At 44.3% G+C, this 20,909-nt stretch overlaps 1 protein-coding gene across 1 annotated transcript in view; it reads right to left on the bottom strand.

Annotated features, from left to right (window-relative positions):
• The window catches only part of LOC146856068 (uncharacterized), an 87,380-nt gene extending 67,260 nt beyond the window's left edge, over positions 1-20,120 (bottom strand). Inside the window, exon 1 of the mRNA XM_085654084.1 lies at positions 19,986-20,120. Within this exon, the coding sequence (XP_085510210.1) occupies positions 19,986-19,990 (5 nt within the window). The 5' untranslated portion in view covers positions 19,991-20,120. The remainder of the gene's footprint in view (positions 1-19,985) is intronic.
• Between the last annotated feature and the right edge of the window lie 789 nt (positions 20,121-20,909).

The following is a 20,909-nucleotide window of genomic DNA, read 5'->3' as shown; positions in this document are numbered from 1 at the left end:
ATACGAAAAAAAATCAAGGTATGTATTAGTTCGGTCAAGTCTACTAATAAGGTAGACTGACTGTGTCCAAAGCTATGCTTGCATATGACGTAACTCTGTATACATATCCAATCTCAAATCCAAATAACATGCACAAAATACAGACTGCACAGCCCATAATGCACATGTACTAACATGTGCTCTTATACAAAATAACTGGGTGTGCAAACAACTATCATACCCAAACAATACGTATATCGAAACATTCACTATGAGGGAGATATGTTATAAGTGACAATCAAACGTTACTATACTCGCGTAAAATATCACAATAAAACTCCAAGTGACTTACGATCGTTTCTGAGGAGAGTTTGTATGTAGAATATTACGTAACTTCAGTATCCCATATCTAGAAACTAATAAGAGTATATCAAAATTTTAGTAAATGTAAGCTGCCAAATAGCTTGCAACTAAAGTAACATATGAAATATCCCATCCCGAGGCCACAAACCTGAATAACGCTGACTTGTGTTGCGGTCTGACTCGCGGTCCCAATTTCGACACGGAGTGACCTGACCCGGAAGCGTAAGCAACTATATCTGGTTCACGTTTCCATAGAATATAACGCTAACCCTCAATTCGAGTATTGAAGTGAAGAAATAGAGGCGGCCATATTAGACAGAAAGTCGCCTATACATAGGACCAAATACCTCATAGCAATACTAATAATAAATAACAATCAACAATATATATTGAATATACCTAAAGAATATAGACCAATATTTATAAATAAAACGTACTATGCAAATATACAGTGAACCTGTCATGGTGATCAGAATATAATGACATTCGTCCCAAATGCAAATATTACAAGGAATCAAGTACATAGTGAACCTATCATAGCGACCAGAATATGATGACATCCATCCCAAATGCCACTATTAAAAATAAACAAACGTCCAAAAGCGGCAAACAACACTACCACGACAAGATAACGGCTTCACTTGATGAAGATGGGATAATATGTAGCAATCCCCCAGTACTAAGATTGAATTAGCATAGCACAATAATAATGCGAACACTCTGTTTCAGCAACGCGATTCATTGGTAAATCGAAATCAGCAAAACATGACCAATAATTAATAGAACATAAACATATCATAGGCCAATATTAGGTGATTGACAATATGTAAACCCCGGAAGCAAAATTCTAAAATTTGAACATGTGAATCCAAATTATCCTATTGAACAAAATAAAAGAATTTATTACATCAGAGACTGAATATTTATAGTATTCATAATAACAAGTGGCACAGGAGATACATGCAGCCAGGCCGTATGTTGAATGGTGGAAACAAACAGGTACAATAATAACATATTCCAGTATCTATACTATATTATAGATACCAAATTCTGACAACAACCAGCTAATCCCCCAGGAAATAATGTAATTCCTGGTCTAAATTAAGACCATGTTCAACCGCTCTCATTTTCATGATCCAGATTGCCTCTCTACGTCTTAATTGTAATTCTCTATTCCCACCCCTGGGATCCATCTCAATTTTTTCGATACCACGAAAAGTAAATGTTTTGTGTGTTCCCTGAGCAATACAATCATTGATGTGAACTGCAGTGGGATATCTTGAATCATTATATCTGATAGCTCGACTATGTTCACCAATGCGCTCTTTCAAAGGTCTGATAGTGCTACCAATATAAAATTTGTTGCATTTACATTTAAGCATATATACAACAAATTTGCTATTGCAATTAATCATTTGTCGAATCGTAAATACTATGCCTGTCGGGTTGGTGAATTCTTTCTTTTTATCCATGGCCTTATCACAAACCCTGCAGGTGCCACATTTGAAAAAGCCTAAACAGCTACAAGATAACCAGTTAGTGGGGGGTTTGGGTCTCGGATAACTCGGACTTAGTAATGATCTAATGGTATGACCTCTCCTATATGAAATCAATGGAACACTTGCTATCTGTTCCTCTAAATGTTTATCTGCTCTAAGTACATGCCAATGACGTTTCATACTATTCCTAAGTACCCCAGAAATCTCATTGTAATCCGTCACCATTCTCACTACTTGTGAACGTTTAGTTCGAAGTGGAGTATCCTTAAGTGTATCTGATCTGTTGGTTTTTAAGATTCTGGTTTCAGCTTTCTTGATAGTGCATATATCATATCCTCTATCACTAAAACATTTTTTCATATCCCCCACACAGGTTATGAAGGTAGTGTCATCGCTGCAGTTTCTTCTAGCTCTAACTAGTTCACCATATGGAATAGACTCTTTTAGATGTTTAGGGTGTGCACTCTCCGCATGTAGTAGTGCGTTGCACGAGGTGGGCTTACGGTGCAGTCTACTACAAATGCGATTATTTTCAATGAATAGGACTACATCCAAGAACTCTATTTCTCTATCGCTGTATCTGAAAGTAAATCGTATACCCACATCATTAGAATTCAGAAACTTACCAAACCGTTTAAGACTGTCCATTGTGCCTGCCCAAATCAAAACGCAGTCATCTATGTATCTTCCCCAATAGATAATGGAGTTGCCCCATGTTGTCCCTTTAGGGCCCCAGATCCACTCCTCCTCAAACCAACCCATAAACAGATTGACATACGAAGGAGAGAACCTGGAGCCCATCGCAACTCCCTGCGTTTGTCTGTACCATTGTTTGTCAAAAATAAAAACGTTGTTGTTAAGGATCAGTGTAATCATGATAAGTAACATTTCAACATGTTCCCATTGTTTAGCTGGTCTAGTGTTTAAAAATTTCTCTGTGGCTTTAAGTCCAAGATCTTGTCTGATACATGTGTAAAGAGAGGTCACTTCAAATGTTGCTAATAACATCTGTCAAAATACCTAAGATGTGTTTGGTATCACGTATGAAGGAGGGAAGATTTTTCACTAAAGGTTGCAAAAATAAATCCACATAATGTGAGAGATGGTCAGTCGGACCACCAATACTAGAAATAATGGGTCTACCCGGTGGAAATTGTTGATTCTTGTGTACTTTTGGTAAGGTATAGATGCAAGGGAATCTAGGCCTGTCAACTTTCAGATACAAATATTCATCCTGATCAATAAGTCCCTTGTTACGCCATTCGATCAGAAGAGTGTTAATTCTAATCGTCAGTGCCAGAATGGGGTTTTCCTTGAGTTTGGTGTAACAGATAGAGTCATCTAATTGTGACAGAATCTCCTGATTGTAATCCTTGGTGTTCATAATCACAATGTTACCCCCTTTATCTGCTTCCCTAATGGTAATATTTGTCATTTGTGAAAGATCCCTTAAAGCTTGTCGTTCATTTTTTGTCAAATTATCATTGTGTTGATGCTTCCAATACTTCTTAGGTTCCAACAATTTATTAAGATCTTTGGTCACCAGTTTATAAAAAACATCTATACTGTTATCACTAGCTAAAGTAGGTGTCCAACCAGATTTACGTTTCAGTCCACTGGATTAGTTAAAATCTGTAACAATATCATGATCCAACAGTAATTCCTCAATACACATGTGATCACGATCATCATCAGTCAATGATAAGAATAGTTCAGCATCCCTAATGTCCTGTATAGTTGTTAATTCAGGAAAAACATCATGAGGATATGTTTTCATAATTTTATTCATAATTGGTACATTAGCAAAACATTTCTTCAGTTTCAAATTTCTCACAAATTTGAAGAGATCTATCATAGTATTGCACAGATCACCTCGGTTTTGTGGGCAAAAACCCATACCTCTTTTCAGTAAGGAGGGCATATCTTTTGTGAGTTGAATATCACTTAAGTTGATGACTTCTACCCCTAGACAGGAACTGTTCAGTTCTTTTTGTCTGACGATCTCAGTTTCATGCCCGACTTTTCTTCTGCCCGACCCTCCTCTCTTGCCCCTCCTGGTCTTTTTTGTACCATATCCGGACGTCGAGGCTGATCCCTGTTTCCTCTTTTTATCCTCTTTACCTCCCGTAAAGGTGGCCACTATAACTAGTGACCAGCATATGCCAGGCCAACTTCTCACATTGGTGGGGAAGCGGGTGGGATTCCAGCTTGCCATTGTTTTACCAGAAAATCTCTATTTGAATTACTAACTGAAAACCACTAAAAGGTACTCAAGGTACATATAAAGTCAAGCTTAGTATCAATAAGTTCTACTGAACTTAGATCTGTTTGTGAAGGGATAGCACACCCTTGCTACAGCTCAAGCTAGGTTCAGTAGGCCACAAACTAGTGTAGGTAGTACAACACTGCACAACACTAGAATGTCCTCAAAAGGTGGAGCCAGTGGGTCCACCAAGCCTCAGTACAAGGACATGACCTACTATGACTTGAAGGCCATGTGTGTTGCAAGACAACTGAAGCAAGGACAGAGTCCCTCCACACAACACCTGATAGATCTGTTAGTAGCAGATGATCTTAGACTAGCTATAGGAGCTAGTGGATCTGGATCAGGGGGTGGGTCAACCATAGTCTCTGGGCCTGATGATGAAAATCAAGATGACCTGGAGTCTGTGACTGAAGGGCCAGACCCAGAAAGGTCTGAACAGGACAGAGGAATCCTCCCTAAGAGGACTGATGGAGTGGAAGAGAGGCATAGGTCCCCTTCAAGGGAATCTGACCACTCATACCACTCTAACAGAGAATCTGTCCACCAGAGGAACTCATACTTTCATAGAGAGACCTCCTCTGAAAGAAGGTACAAGATGCTCCAGTATGAGGAAGCTAGGCTTGCCCTCAGAACCAAGAAATTGGCCTTAGATTGAGAAGCCTTTGAGCTCCAGAGAGCTTCTAGACAGGAGGGGTTAGATACCCCTGGTGGCAGCAACGGTGTCCCTAGAGGCAGCGATTACATTCCAGACCATAGGAACCTGTCCAAGGTTGTTCCTCCCTACCAGAGTGGGGATGATATCCACAAATGGATAACTGCTATGGAGAGGGCCTGTAAAGTTCAACAGGTCCCCCAGAAACAGTGGGCAGCAATCTTGTGGCTCTCCTTTTCTGATAAAGGTAGAGACAAGCTCCTCACTGTTAGAGAGGAGGATGCTAATGACTATGAAGCCCAGAAGAGTGCATTAATAGATGGGTTTGGCTTAACCACTGAACAGTACAGGTTGAAGTTTAGAGATACCCAGAAAGCACAGACTCAGGATTGGACTGACTTTGTTGATTGTGCAACCAAGGCTTTAGAAGGTTGGCTGGTTGGTAGTAGAGTAACTGATTTTAAGGGATTGTATAATCTTATAATGAGAGAACAGATCCTTAATAATTGCCAAAACCAGTTGTTGCATCAGTACCTGGTGGACTCTGATCTGACCTCTCCCCAAGAATTGGGAAAGAAGGCAGACAAATGGGTCAGAACCAGGGTGAGGCAGAAAACCCAGAACCAAGGGGGTGACACCAAGAAGCAAGATCCTAAAGGCTCAGATAAAGGTGGGGATAAGTCAAAAGACCAGAAGTCTTCACAAGGGTCCCAAAAATCTGCATCTGGTGGGGATTCACAGTCTACAAAGGGAAAAGGCCAAAAGAAGCCCTGGTGCAAATTCTGTAAACAGAAAGGGCACTGGACTTCTGATTGTACCAAGTCCAAAGACCAAACCACCACCACTCCAGCCCCTAAGGCAGCTGTTCCCCCTAGTGCAATCATTGGTGGAGGTGGTAACCAGAATAAGGGTGTAGTAGGGTTGACCCTGGGTTCTGATGTGGACTCTGGCCTAGTCAGAGTACCAACACATGCATTGCTACTTTGTGAGGGAGACCTCGATATGTCCTTCCTAGTGAGCCCCAGTAATCTGGGCAAGTACAAACAGCAGCCTATCATACATGGCAAACAGGTTTTGGCATTCAGGGACACAGGTGCTAGTGTCACCGTGGTGGCAGAGGAGCTAGTGGACCCTGCACAGATCATCCTGGGTGAAATGTACCAGGTGACCAATGCAAGCAATGTCAGGACCAACCATAGTCTGGCAGTTGTGAATTTCTCCTGGGGAGGGGTAACTGGCCTAAAAAAAGTAGTAGTCAGTGCAGACCTCCCTGTAGAATGTTTGTTGGGCAATGATCTGGAGACTTCAGCCTGGTCTGAAGTAGAATTATGTACTCATGCTGAGATGTTGGGCATACCTGCAGAAGTATTTGCTGTGACCAGGTCACAAGCCAAAATGCATAAAGCTGAATCAGCTCTGGATCCTGAAACTATGGACCAGATGATACCCAAGAGGAGGAGTAGTAGGGTTAAGGCTGTGCATTTCCCTCTGTCCCAGATCTCAGATTCCCCTCCTGAGGGAGGAGAAGCAGATCCTGAAAAAGGAACTGCCCCAGAGGGACTTGAGCCTGATCAGGTTGAGTTCTTGGGGGAAGGGGGACCTTCCAGAGAAGATCTGAGTAAGGAGCAACAGTGCTGCCCCTCTCTTGAACCCCTCAGACGGCAAGCTGCTGTTGAGGCTGCTGGGAGTGCTACTGGGTCCCATAATGTTTATTGAGATGAGGGGCTCCTATTTTCTGAGGCTAGAGATCCTACCCCTGGTGCCACCAGGAGGTTAGTAATACCTCAGAAGTTTAGGGGGTTCCTCTTGACCCTAGCACATGACATCCCATTGGCAGGACACCTGGGCCAAAACAAGACCTGGGACAGGCTTGTTCCACATTTTCATTGGCCACACATGTCTGAGGACACCAAGGAGTTTTGTCGCTCCTGTGTCACTTGCCAAGCCAGTGGCAAGTCAGGTGGCACAACAAAGGCCCCCCTGATACCACTACCTGTGGTGGGGGTTCCCTTTGAAAGGGTAGGGATTGACATTGTTGGTCCCCTTGACCCTCCAACTGCATCTGGGTACAGATGTATACTGGTGGTAGTGGATCATTCCACCAGGTATCCAGAAGCTATACCCCCAAGGACAACCACAGCTCCTGTGGTAGCAAGAGCCCTCATTGGCGTCTTCTCCAGAGTGGGTTTCCTAAGGAGGTCATCTCTGACAGAGGTACAAACTTTATGTCAGGATATCTAAAAGCAATGTGGAAGGAGTGTGGTGTCAACTACAAATTCACTACTCCCTATCACCCACAATGCAATGGGTTAGTTGAGAGATTCAACAAAACCCTAAAGGGAATGATTAAAGGCCTCCCAGAAAAGCTTAGGTGAAAATGGGACCTTTTACTTCCCTGCCTTCTGTTTGCATACAGGGAGGTTCCACAGAAGGGGGTTGGCTACAGCCCTTTTGAACTTCTGTTTGGGCACCCTGTCAGAGGACCCTTATGTCTGGTGAAGGAGGGATGGGAGTTACCTCTCAAACCTCCAAAACAGGATGTGATGGACTATGTACTTGGTCTCCGCTCCCGGATGGCAGAGTACATGAAGAAGGCAACTAAAAACCTCCAGGCTAGCCAAGAATTACAAAAAGCTTGGTATGACCAAAAGGCTGTCCTGACTGTTTATCAGCCAGGCCAGAAAGTGTGGGCGTTGGAGCCTGTGGCCCCAGCAGCTCTCCAGGACAAATGGAGTGGCCCCCATACAATTGTTGAGAAAAAGGGAGAAGTCACCTACTTGGTGGATCTTGGAACTCCCAGGAGCCCCCTTAGGGTGCTCCATGTCAACAGACTTAAGCCATATGTGGACAGGACTGAGATGGGCTTGCTCATGGCAACTGACGAGGACCAGGAGGAGGAGAGTGACCCTCTCCCTGACCTGCTCTCACAGAACCCTGATGATGGGTCAGTTGATGGTGTTGCTTTGACAAGGAGCCTCACTGAGCATCAGCAAACTGAATGCAGACAAGTTCTGCATCAGTTTAGACATATGTTTAGCCTGACCCCAAGTCAGACTTCCTGGTGCACCCATGAGGTGGACACTGGAGACAGTCTGCCTGTCAAGAGTAAAATCTACAGGCAACCTGACCATGTCAGGGATTGTATCAGGACTGAAGTCCAGAAAATGTTGGAACTAGGTGTTATTGAGCCTTCAGATAGCCCTTGGGCTAGCCCAGTAGTCCTTGTGCCAAAACCTCATACCCAGGGTGGTAAGAAAGAAATTAGGTTTTGTGTTGACTACAGAGGCCTCAATGCAGTCACCAGGACTGATGCCTATCCAATTCCCAGGGCAGATTAACTTATAGACACTTTGGCCTCAGCCAAGTATCTTAGTACATTTGACCTAACAGCTGGCTACTGGCAAATCAAGTTAGCTGATGATGCCAAGGCCAAAACAGCATTTTCAACCCCTGGTGGGCACTATCACTTTGTGGTAATGCCCTTTGGTTTGACAAATGCACCTGTAACTTTTCAGAGGTTGAGGAATACAGTTCTGACTGGTATGGAAACTTATTGCTCAGCTTATCTTGATGATATTGCTGTCTTTAGTTCCACCTGGCAGGATCACCTGGTCCACCTCAGGAATGTTTTGGAGGCCCTGCAAAAAGCAGGCCTTACTGTCAAGGCCACTAAGTGCCAGATAGGGCAGAGTCAGGTTGTGTACCTGGGCCACCTTGTAGGTGGAGGCCAGGTGCAACCATTACAGAGCAAAATCCAAACCATCATGGAATGGGTAGCCCCAACAACCCAGACACAGGTTAGAGCCTTTTTAGGCCTGACTGGGTACTATAGGAGGTTTGTTAAGGGATATGGATCTATAGTGACCCCCTTAAATGATCTGACCTCTAAGAAAATGCCAAAAAAGGTTCAGTGGACAGCTAGCTGTCAAAAGGCATTTGATGACCTCAAGAATGCAATGTGCACTGCCCCCATCTTGCAGAGTCCAGATTACAAAAAGAAGTTCATTGTTCAAACAGATGCTTCAGAGCTGGGTGTGGGAGCTGTACTGTCTCAACTTAATGATGAAGGTCAAGACCAGCCAGAAGCTTTCATAAGCAGAAGGCTGACCCCTAGAGAGAAACGTTGGTCAGTTATAGAGAGGGAGGCCTTTGCTGTGGTGTGGGCCCTGAAGATGCTGAGGCCATACTTGTTTGGCACTCACTTCATAGTTCAGACTGACCACAAGTCCCTCCAATGGCTCAAACAGATGAAAGGTGAAAATCCTAAACTGCTCAGGTGGTACATTTCCCTACAGGGGATGGACTATACAGTGGAACATAGACCTGGGACCCAACATGCCAATGCAGATGGACTCTCAAGGTATTTCCACTTAGAACATGAAGACTCAACTGGTCAAGGTTAGTTTAATGTCCCGGCGTTTGGGGGGGATGTGTAGGAGAGTAGGATCTGCACTTATGTTGCCACCACTTTTTTTCTGATGTATACACTGGTTTCTGGCTATAGTCTGGCTGGGTCCCTGCTAATCAGGGCCCCCGTCTCTCTGTTCTCTCTAAACGACATGGTGTGCATATTAGATGCACTAGTAATTGGATACTGTGGTACCTTATGAGCCCCTAGTATATGGTACCTAAGGTACCTAGGGCATAGGCACTTCACAGGCCTACCAGGGGCTGCAGCATGTATTATGCCACCCCTGGGAAGCATTCTCAATCTGACAGCACAGGCCTGCTACTGCAGCCTGTGTGAGGTAGTGTTAGCACTCCTCACAGAGATATAGGTTCCTATATCTCACCATACACACACATATAAACCATATATCAGCCACCCCTATGGCAGGCCCTATCAATCCTGAGGGCAGGATGCGTGGTTTACAATGTGAGGGGGTGCCTCTGCGTGAGCAGGGCCCCTCTGCAGCTACCAGGGTCTATTCCCTATGGCTGTTTGTGGATGCGGTTAAACCATATACTCTTAAGTGCATTAAAATGCTATCTTTGGAATGACTGCATCAAAACATGTCGTGTTTGGTGTCAAACAACTTGGAATCATACCCCCACATCAGTGCATGATGTGGGAGCATGATCCCACCCTTCTAGAGGGGACGACATGTAAAACGATAGAAATCCTATAGAGCCCTGGCATCACAAAATGGATGCCACCAGCACAGACACTGGGCTGCCCTCCTGCTGCTGACTGAAACTCGCAGTGGAGGAGGCCCAACAAAAGGCATCCTGTCACAGGGAGGTGTCACCACCTTCCAGGCAGGATTTAGTGTATTGGAGCTGGGTGGGTGCACTAGAGTGCTTTGAAGTCCTGCACTGGGTAGGCTCCTCTGTGCATATGCCAGCTCAAACCGGTTCAGGGGCTACCTGTCCCTGCTCTGGCACGAAACTGGACAAAGGGAAGTGGGTGTAACCACCCTCTACCCTGACCCTCCTAGAGGAGTGGTCATAGAGCTAGTCCCTCCCCTATCTTCACTTTAAGATAGCAAGCTTTGCCATTGCAAAGCAGATAACCCTGGACGACGCTCTACAAAGAAGAATCCTGGCCCTTCGACGTTCCACTACCTTTGGAAGACAGAAGAATCTCCCTTGGAGTCAAGGAGTGACTCCCCTGCTTGGCAGGCACCAAAAACCTGAATCAATGGTTGCAAATGTTCCCGCTCCCGCCGGAGTTCAAAGTCCCTGCTGCCCCGGAAGTAGATTTCCTGACTTCTTGATGGCCATTGTGAGTCCCCAGCAGAGCTGTGTCGAGTGGACCCCACGAGTGACGAGGAACAGCAATACCCGGGGACCGTGCACTATTGTCGAGTGCAATCTCTTCGCAACGTTCTACGAATTTGTGCTTTGGACCATTTGTGACCCAAGCCTCCAGCAGGTTTTGCAGCGAAAATCAGAGGCCTACCCCGTCCCGAGTGACCGTGGGCTCCTGTGAAGCATTTCCTGAAGAGGCGTCTTCGTGATCACTTGCCCGTTGGCTAGTGGGTCCCCCGAAGACTTTCTTATCGACTCAAAGGGCTCTCCTGGTTGCTCCAGGCCTGCCCTCACTTACCTTCGCTGTGTGAGTCCCTCAGACCTTGCTGGTCTGCACCATCGACTTTCTTCAGTCTACACGAGACTTGCAGTTGCCAAGGCTTGTTGGCTCCAATCTGGTTGTCGACACCGCCATCAGCTGCAGACGTCGTGGGACACTCCGAATCCAGCTGCTGGTCATCATCGATCCTTCCTGGACCTCGTGAGCGAAGAGTCAAAACACCATTGACGACCTGAAATCACGCGACATCTGTGGTCATCCATCCTGCTGGCCACTGGTCACTGGCAAGTGACTTTGAACACTGTCCCTTTAATTTTCAGGTCTTCTGCATCTTGAATCTACCCTTGGATTCCACCGGACACTTCTTCAGTCGACGCAAGCAGCAAGTCTTCTTTGGTCTCCATAGAAAACAGCGACGCGACCCGACACCAAAAGATAACTCTGCACCCGGCTTCCCTGGGTGAGGTAACTCGTGCACTCCGGTGCCCTACTGTGTGTTGGCCCTCGAAGTACTTACCTTGCAAGTGGCTTGCTTGTAGACTTCCTCGAAGTACCCTAAAACGTTAAAAATCAAACCGCGACTTGCACCATTGTAATCAATAGGGAACCCGCGGCTGTGTTCACACACTGCACGCGTCTCCTGTGGGCCTGTTACTTACCTGCTAACACTGCAGTAGTGAAGCCCCAGCGATTCCCCAGGCCCTAGGCCTTGTCATTTTGCAAGTTGAGACTATTATACCATTTATTTTAGTATATGGTCTCGTACGCCCCTAGGGCTCCAGCCATATTTGTGCTTAATCTATTGTGAAACATTGACATTTGAATGTGTACCTGGCTTCTAATCTCATAAAGAGATTAGTAGAGTGTGTCTAGTAATAAATACATATATATTTGATATATATACCTGTGTGGTGTCCTTTCATTCAGTAATTCAAGAGATTATAAGGTAAAACAAGCTGCTTTACATTCCTCTGAGACTTAGCCTGAAGGCTGCTCTCCACAGCTACCACTAGGATAGCTTTCTGTAAAAGGTTGTCTTAAACCTATCTACCATAAGAGTCGAATTGGACTGGTGCAAGGTGGCCACTATAACTAGTGACCAGCATATGCCAGGCCAACTTCTCACATTCTGTAAACCTGCCAGGAGTAGCTGCTTAAGACCTGCATTGAGACATGTACCAGACTGCTGAGAAGGGGTGCTGGAGAGTCCTTGCATGAAGAAGAAGCTCCTCGAAAGAAGGACCCTGAGAGCCAAGACAGGAAGAGCAGAACACAGCCCACTGAAACCCCGAAAATGATATGCTTTTCCAAGTAGTTGTGTGAGGATTTGAGACCCTGTGGTATGCCAAGAAACTAAGTGCCCATGAATGCCTGGGCAGTCATAGAGATCGCACTGCATCTCAGGGGATCCTTGCGTGGAAACCAACCACCTATAATTGCTGGGATAGCAGAATAATTGAGACCCTATGTAGACAGTTATCCCAATCAAAACCAAAGCAGCCTGAGAGAGTAAGCACTACCACCAGAATGTATTCTTCAATCGCCAGTCTTTCATCAACTTCTGCTAGAGCAAGTGACCGGGGTGGGCTTTACTCTTTGTATAGATGGGTGGCTTTGTTTGGGCTCAAGGAAGAACCACCAAGAAAGACCTACCTTAACCTGGGCTGCACTGGCAGAGTGTAACCAACATATTTCCTGGGCACATGTCCCTATCTTAGTTGCTGAAGTGTGTGCCTGCAAACTTGGCATGAGGCCAGAGATTTCAACGGCGTGGGCTGGGCAGTGTTGGGCTGCAGCTGAGTCAGGGCACTTGCTCTTGCCATGCAGGAAGCTGTGCAGTGTCCTTCTGCATCAGGTAAAAACAGACCGATCCGCCCAGGACTCTTAAGATTAGGGTGCAGTGCAAAGGAACAATGTTATGGGAACTGTGACTGCAGAAATTGATACGTTATCACAAACTAAGTCATATTTCCGGTGGTGGGCAAAACTCCAGAAAGGGTGGCACCAGAAGAACTGGGCTCACTAGTTTCCTGATAAGTCAAGGGGCCTGGGTTTACACTAAAAAGATCATACATTCCTAATCACAGAGAATAGCGTTTGCTGGGAATCACTAGGTCTTTCACAGAGTAATTATCCCATTAATAACTGTGTACCTGTTAGACCTGACAGCCTTTAGTGTGGTCTTCCTCCAAACGTCTTGCCTTATCCACCTCCTGCTTGCTGGAATTCGTCTTGTTGGCTTAAGGACTCAATGCAATTTGCCACTGCTAACAAGTGCTAAAATGCTTGTGCTCACTCCTTATAACAGAGTAAAATTGGCTTGTACCTGATTGGCACATTGAATTTACTTATAAGTCCTTAGTAAAGGGTACAACATATAAACCAGGCATGGAAATTAAATTCTTCACATGGGCCTGTGGCAATTATTGTGCCACCCACTTGAGTAGCTCTTTAAGACATGTCTTAGGCCTGCCACTGCAGCCTATGTGCAATTTTAAACTGCCAGTTTGACTTGACAAAATAAGCCTTTTGAAAAGCCTAAACCTTTCTTTTGAATACATATAAGTCACCCTTAAGGTAGGCCCTAAACAGCCTATAGGGCAGGGTGCAGTATATTTAAAAAGTTGGACATGTACTTTTATGTTTTACATGTCCTGTTAGTGAAAACCTTTGGAAGTGGTGCTAAAGTTGTCCAAAGAGCCAAAAACTGAGACTTCGGACTTAAAATGTTTCCAACAAAAAGTCGCCTGAGAACCAACAGGAGACCGGGATCTACCTGCTTGCCGATCCACCCAAGGTGCATTGTCAGTCGGCCTGACTTCGAGTTAGCTCCCGCTACATTCTTCTCAGCAGCAGCAACTGATGTTCAGCAGCCTTTCTCAGAAAGGGTATCTGGCCTCATGGTAGACTTGTTGGCTATAGCCTGCAGCTTTGCTCAGCTAGAGATTTTCGACTTTTGAAATAGCGACTTAGCACGATGGCAGAAATCTTAACTACAACTTCATCCAGCGGTTCCCAGAGGAAGCTTCCTCCTCCTTGGACACTGCCTGTTACCTTGCCCCGATGAACTTCATCTTCTAAGACAGTTTTCTGCAAAATACCTCCTAAGTCCAAAGGTAAGCCGGGACCTGCCCTGTCCACCATGTGTATCCGTACCTTACTCCATTACGGTTGGCCATAACTTTTGACTTTGCCCCGGTCTTGCACGTGTGACTAAATGCCTGTGGTTGGTGCTCTGTTCTTTTAGGTGCTAGTTTTTACTTAAAATTCATAACTTTGGTTTTACTTATTGGATTTTTGTAGTTCTGGTGTCAAATTATTTATTAAATTTTTCTAAATTGGTATGGGATTTTTCTAGTGTTGTTTGAGTGCTGAATAAATACATTACACATTGCCTTTAAGTTAAGCCTGACTGCTTTTATGCAGAGGGTTAAGCACAGGTTAACCACATCCTGACCAGGATTGTGGTTGTTGCTTGAGAAGGGTCTTCATCCTCCTTGATCAAAATCCCAAATTCCTTTGGGCCCCCCTCTCGGTTCTCAAAAGTCCGCATTCCGTGAGACTGGCCTAGGTCAGGGTGTTCCGTGTTTGCCCATGACCAATACTTTGTTACCAAAGATCCAGATATCACTTTTGTTTCCAGTAACCTGCCAACCTACCTGTGAGATCTTTTGTTATTTGTGCTTCAACAAATAGATTAGACACTTGTCAGAGCTTGAACTCTGCTGCACTCCACATCTACTGGCAATTTCCATTACGATCCAACTTCCACACTCTGCACTTTCTGAGAAGTTTTTCCTGTTCCTCAGTAATCCAGAATAAGTGTGTGGAGAACATGTTTTACTTTTGTACGTATCAAAGGTGTTCTACAACAATGCAAAGTTATAATACCGAGCTGCTCTTATATATCAACTACAAAGTCAAGGTAAGTAGATGAGGTGTTCAGAATAATACATCTATTTTCCCCTTCATATGATAATATTGATGATATGTAGGTAGTCAATTTTGTGAAGTTGATATATCATCATGGTGATATTACTGACCTTGATATTGTGACATAAAACTTTCCGAAAGGGCTGTACTGGTCATGTGGGAAACAATTAAACCCTGGTAGGCTGGCGGACAGGGCTGGATTGTCTGAGGAATCCTCAGTTTATCCAGCCTTGATGGAGCAGTGCCCAATATAAAATAGGTCATCTTAATTTGTAGCTGGAGAGAAATAAAGCACTTTGGCACTGTGTAAGATTGCTGAGTACTGAAATATTTCAAGTGCTTCTCATTCAAAAACATATGCATTTTAGCCAATAAAACTGAAAACTGTGCTGTAAAATGAATAATTTGGCAACATTTTAAAACATGTCCTGGAGGGACAACCGCACATCCTATCTGTTCCCATCACTCCCCCCTCCCAAGAACACTGAAGAAAGCTATTGGCTTCTGTTGCTTATAGTTCAATCTAGATATCAGAACTGAGTTACATCTACTAGTCTCAACTGGTACTTTTTTTCTGACTAGAATTGTACCACTGAGCATGCGTATTCAAATGTCCAAACTTCCTCATGTCACAGCAAGCTCGGGTAGAAACTATTTGGAAATGGTTAATTTGTCATGGAATTGCCAACTGATTCAGTTCACTCATGTGACTATTTGACCGGCTGTTTCTCAGCAGATAGTCCAAGGTATACATGGACTGTTGTTCATTGGGTAAAGTAACAGTTTAAGAAGTCAGCTATACAGCCCAATTTGTGGGTGCCAGATTACAAGAGTTTAGACTGCTCAGTGTCATACTGTAGCTGCAGTATCCAATGAAAATTGCTGCCTGCACCACAATTAGTAAGCTACTAGCCTCCAAATGCATTTGTTTTTCCAAAATATTTTTATTGCAGGAAACGAGCAACGATGCAATAACATCGAATCACAACCTTTGTAGCATCACATCAAAATCATGAATCCACTGAAGTATATTAAGTCCTATTACTCTCCTCTCTCAACCGCCCCGTTCTTGTGGAGAGTCATAAGGCCATATCACCAACAGGCTACACCAAACAAAAAGCATCAGTCTGTGGAAGCAATCAGGGTACATAGTCTGCCTCGGAGGTTGCTAAACACATTTTGACAATACTAAACATTAGCAGTAGCTGCCAAGTTTCTGAGATCGATGCACGACTAGTTAGGCCAATTTAGTTTTTTTTTTTTTAGAATTCCAGCACTTGTAGTCTTATTTAATCCAGTATAAAACCAGTAATACAAGTACCAAATTTCTATGACAGGGATAGAAACTTGAAGTTTTTATGATGTACATAATTGTTTACTGGTCAAACATGCTTATTTTATAATTCGTTGATATTTCTTGTATTATTGTAACACTTTATAAATGTTTTATGTGCTTTTATAACTATACGTCGAATAAAGCTTGCTTGACTGACTGACTGACTGACTGAAACTTGAAGTGGGCTGGATCTGTGGGGCACGACATGCCTATACGTTTTTTAATTTAAGAAAAACAGTTTCCCTACTTTTTGTGAAAAGACAACTGATGGTTAATTCCAGCAGTTGCAATGCTTCAGCTGAAGTGTAACGCAATGGGTTTCCTGTGCTGTGAAACTGATGGAGGGGAAGGTGGCTAAACAAACTGCCTTGTCAGGGTGCCTACTTGCCTGAAAGAAATGTAAATGAGCACAACAGGTCAGTCTGAAAATGTGGAGGATGCTTGGTAGCCAGTATTGGCTTTAATTCATGGAATCACTTGAAGCTTCCTGAAGACGCATGTTTATGCATTTTGAGTGGTATTGCAAGGGAGTTACTGGCTGAGCTGTGAAGTGTGTGCTTTAAAAAGACAGGTATAACAAATGCACTACATGAAGTCTTGGTGTTACTAAAATATATATTTTAGAAGCACTTTTTTATCTTAAACCTTTTTTTATATATTTTGTAGGAGCCTTCCTTTTACTGTGCCTAATACAAGTTTAAAATAATGACTCATATATTCACAGTGCTTTCTGTCACAGACTGGGACCTTGTAGCAATAAACATACACAAGTCTATATTCGCCATTGCACCACCAACAATTCAATTATGTGGCTCTCTGGTTACACACACTCTGCAGTGAATTAAGTAATAGAGGTTTCATAATGTACATTTCTCACTGCTTAACTTAACTTGCATTTTCATTTAAGCTGCGTGTTATTTTATATATAGTTACCTGAAGAGGAAAGACAAAAAAGTGTCAGAATTTTGTTTTTCTAGCCATGCCTTTGACCCCGTCCACACGCTCACTCACCCCGCCCCCACTGGGCACAGCATCACAGCTCCCATCCTTTTTAGGTCAAAGCCTGCTAGACGGCGAAGCTGTCTGGTTTGCTAAAGACATCCTAAGGACTTTCAGAAAGTTGACCTAGAAATGCATTCCACCTGTGGCTTACCGTTGGTTTTGTGGTTTGTAACTCACACTTTCTGGCTGCTTTCTATTTGCTGGCTTCATTTGCTTTAGGCTGTCTAGGTTCAGTTCGTCCCTCTCGTTGTCTAAACAGTGTTAACTGTATTCTTCCACAAACCCACTTTCTGTAAACAGGCTTTTAAATCTTGCTCTTATCTTGTCACATTTGCTGTGCATTCACAGACAGAGGTCAACTGTCAGGGTCTCTCTTCCAGGGAGCCTGATGTTTATTTTTCTTTCTCTGACTTCAAAGTGAGAGAATTTATGCGATAATCCTTCTGAGCACCCATGTAAGACAAGAAGGGTCGTTCTTTTTTTTCCAGGCACACAAACAAATTAACTATGCTGATGTTTCAGAATATATCAGAATTAGTACAAATGAAGCACATTTTCTTTGTAATTCTGAATGTGGTGGAAACAAATATTTGAATATGATTAAAAAAACATCAATACACTGGGTGATGACATTTGCACACATTTTCGTTTGTGTGCCATACAACCATATACAGTTTAAATATAATGCTCATTTCAATTGAATTGTGTTTCTGTAATGGCATACTCCATACTACGCCTCTCCACTGAGTCTAACCCAATCAACCCAACCCCACTCTAGTCTACCCCACTCCACCGCAATCTACTACACTCCACTCAAATCTACCTCACTGTGTCCCTATCTACTCCAGTCTACCCCACTCCAATTTACCTCAATCCAACCCAGTCCACTCCAGTGTACTTGAATCCTCTCCAATTTACCCCTCTTCAATCTACTCCTCTCCAATCTACCCCACCCCACTCTACTCCAATCTACCCCACTCCCCTAGTCTAGCCCACTCCACTCTACCACACTCCACTCTACCCACATTTAACCCACTATACTTCGCTCCAATCTACCCCACTCCAATCTACCACACTCCACCTCAGTCCACTCTAATCTAGCCCACCACACTCCACCTCAATGTACCCTATTCCAATGTACGCCACCTCAGGGTACCCAACTCCAATCTACAACACTCCAATCTACTCTACCCCATTCTACCCCACTTCACCCTTTTCCACCCCACTCTGCTGCAATCTATCTCAGCCCACTCAACCCCACCCCCCTCCAATCTACCGCACTGCAGTCATCCCGCTTCAATCTACCCCACTCCAAACTACTCCAGTCCAAACTACCCCACTCCATTCGAATATATCCTATTCTAATCTACCCAATGTACCCCACACCCCCAATGTACCCCACTACACTCAACTCTTCACCAATCTATCTCACTCAAATCTCGACTCTACTTCAATATATCCAACTACAATCCACCCACCCCGATCTACCCCACTCCACTCTACCTCAATCTACCCAACTACAATCAACCCACTCTAATCCACCCAATCAAGCCCACTCCACTCTATCCCAACCTACTCCTCTTCATTCTACTCCATCCAATCTACCCCCTCCACTTCACACTACCACATGCCACTTAAATCTACCCCACTCCAGACCATTCTAACTCAATTAACTCAAATCCACCCCACTCCAGTCTACTTTACCTAACTCCATCCCATCCCAATGTGCCCCACACCACACTATCCAACTCAACTCAAGCCTACTCCACCTCAATCAACCCCACTCCACTTCAGTCTACAACAATCTACCCTACTCCTATCTATCACACTCCAATCTATCACACTCCAACCTACCCCACTCCACCCTACTCTACCCCTCTCCACTCCACCCCACCCCACTCCAATCCACTGCAAGCCTCTCTTCCCCAAGCTACCCCCCCACTATTCCAATCTACCCCAATATATCACAGTCCAATCTACCCCGATATATCACAGTCCAATCTACCCCACTCTATCCAGATCCAATCTACCACACTCCAATCTACCATGCTAATCTGGCCAACTCCCGCACTCCAATCCACTCCACTCTACCTTCAGTCTAACCCACTCCAATCTACTCCACCACTCCACGCCACTTACTTTTAGATAAGCTGAACAGCAGCCACACTGGTGTACAACATGGCTAAAACACAGTTGAATAGGCTAGACCTATTGTCTTTGCCAATGCTTGTTTTTAATGCACATCGACCACTGGCAGGCGCGCAACACCCATTGGACTCACAGGGCTTCAGCCCCCCCCCCGTCGTGTGTGGCAGCCCGGGATGAGACACCTTCCCGGGCAAAAAAGCAGCCGCACCCGAGCACTTCACAGGTCTTTAAAAGACCATTTGCATGTTAATGAGTCCTCGCTGTTGTTTCACCCCTTCTAAGAGCCCCTGCAGCTCCACTCTGCCTATTGCTTAAAGTTCAGCCCCCCCCCGAAATTTTTGCTCAGCCCCCCCCGAAATTTTTGCTCAGCCCCCCCCGAAATTTGGCTCTAGTTGCGCCTCTGACCACTGGGTTTAACTAACTATTCACGACTTGACCTTGCAGTGAAACTTTGCAGTTTTGCATTCTTGAACTAGATCTTTAGGGAGAAAATAAATAACATATATAACATTTTGTATCACGTGAATATTTTGCATTTTTTTCTTACATGCAACGAATGTAAACACTGGCAAGCAAAAACCCGATTAGAGATTAATCTTTCCCTAAAGTGAGCAAAGTCTATCCGAGTGGCCTTTGTATACAATGCTCTGAGGAACTTTCAATACAGCAAGACCGCGGTAACAGCTGATTAACTTCTTCATAGCATTAAAATACGAGAACATCGCGTGTTCTGTAGTGAACAGAAGCAGTTTGTTTCATTTTAAAACCCGACTTACTGCATGTTTACTTAGCCGATGGGGCTCAGAACAGGCTTCGCCGTTGAGTCTAGTCCCTCCTCCCGCGGCAGAGTGACTTCCGTTCCACTGGACCCGGTGGCTGCAAGGACTCCGCCCCCTCCGCATTCCCCATGCTTCCCATGACACTGAGCTCCTACTGGGACATTACCTTTTACTGTCAGACCCTTAAAGAGTTTCCGAGATTTCGAGGCCCTAGTGTGAATAGCTTGTACAGACCTTGATATTTGTTTCCTATGCATTTTGGTACTTGTCCAAGATTTAAAATGGGACAAACAAGTCTACAAATACTAGAATGCGAAGAAAAATCCTGAATCTCTTAAAGTTGAACCTTGCACTTTCACCCTGCTTACCCATAAAAGCAAACATGAAAACCCAAATATTACAAGATTTTGTTCCCATTGTGAAGTAATGCGGTCATTTGACTTTACCTCCTAATTTGGCAAAATGCAGGAATAAATAAAGTACATCATGCCGTAACATAATGAATACGTGCTTTGGGTACTGATCCTATGTAATTACCACCAGCCTTTTACTTATCATAATGGCCTTCTGGAACGAGGGAGATATTGAGGGTGCCAGCAAAATTCTTGGATTCATGAAGAACAAAGATCTTCCAATCACAGAGGCAGTTTTCAATACATTAGTTACCGGACATGCAAAATCGGGTGTCAGAAGTTTCATGAAAAGAGGGGTGCCGCTCGAAGGCTTTGTCAGTGTGCACTCTTTACCTGGGCTGCTTTGGAGGCTAAGAAACAACGCTTCAGGAGAACAACGCTTCTTTTAAAAACTCTGCATTTGAATCTCCGGGACTGCGAGGACCAGGGCGCCGTGCGAACTGCCTAACAGCCGCACCTGGTTCCTCTTCCCGACTCCTCCCCCCACAAGCACTTAGCGCCTCGCGGC

The sequence above is a fragment of the Triturus cristatus genome, chromosome 4_1, assembly GCF_964204655.1.
Source record: "Triturus cristatus chromosome 4_1, aTriCri1.1, whole genome shotgun sequence".
NCBI classification, from domain to species: domain Eukaryota; kingdom Metazoa; phylum Chordata; class Amphibia; order Caudata; family Salamandridae; genus Triturus; species Triturus cristatus.
This window is presented reverse-complemented; position numbering and strand designations above follow the sequence as displayed.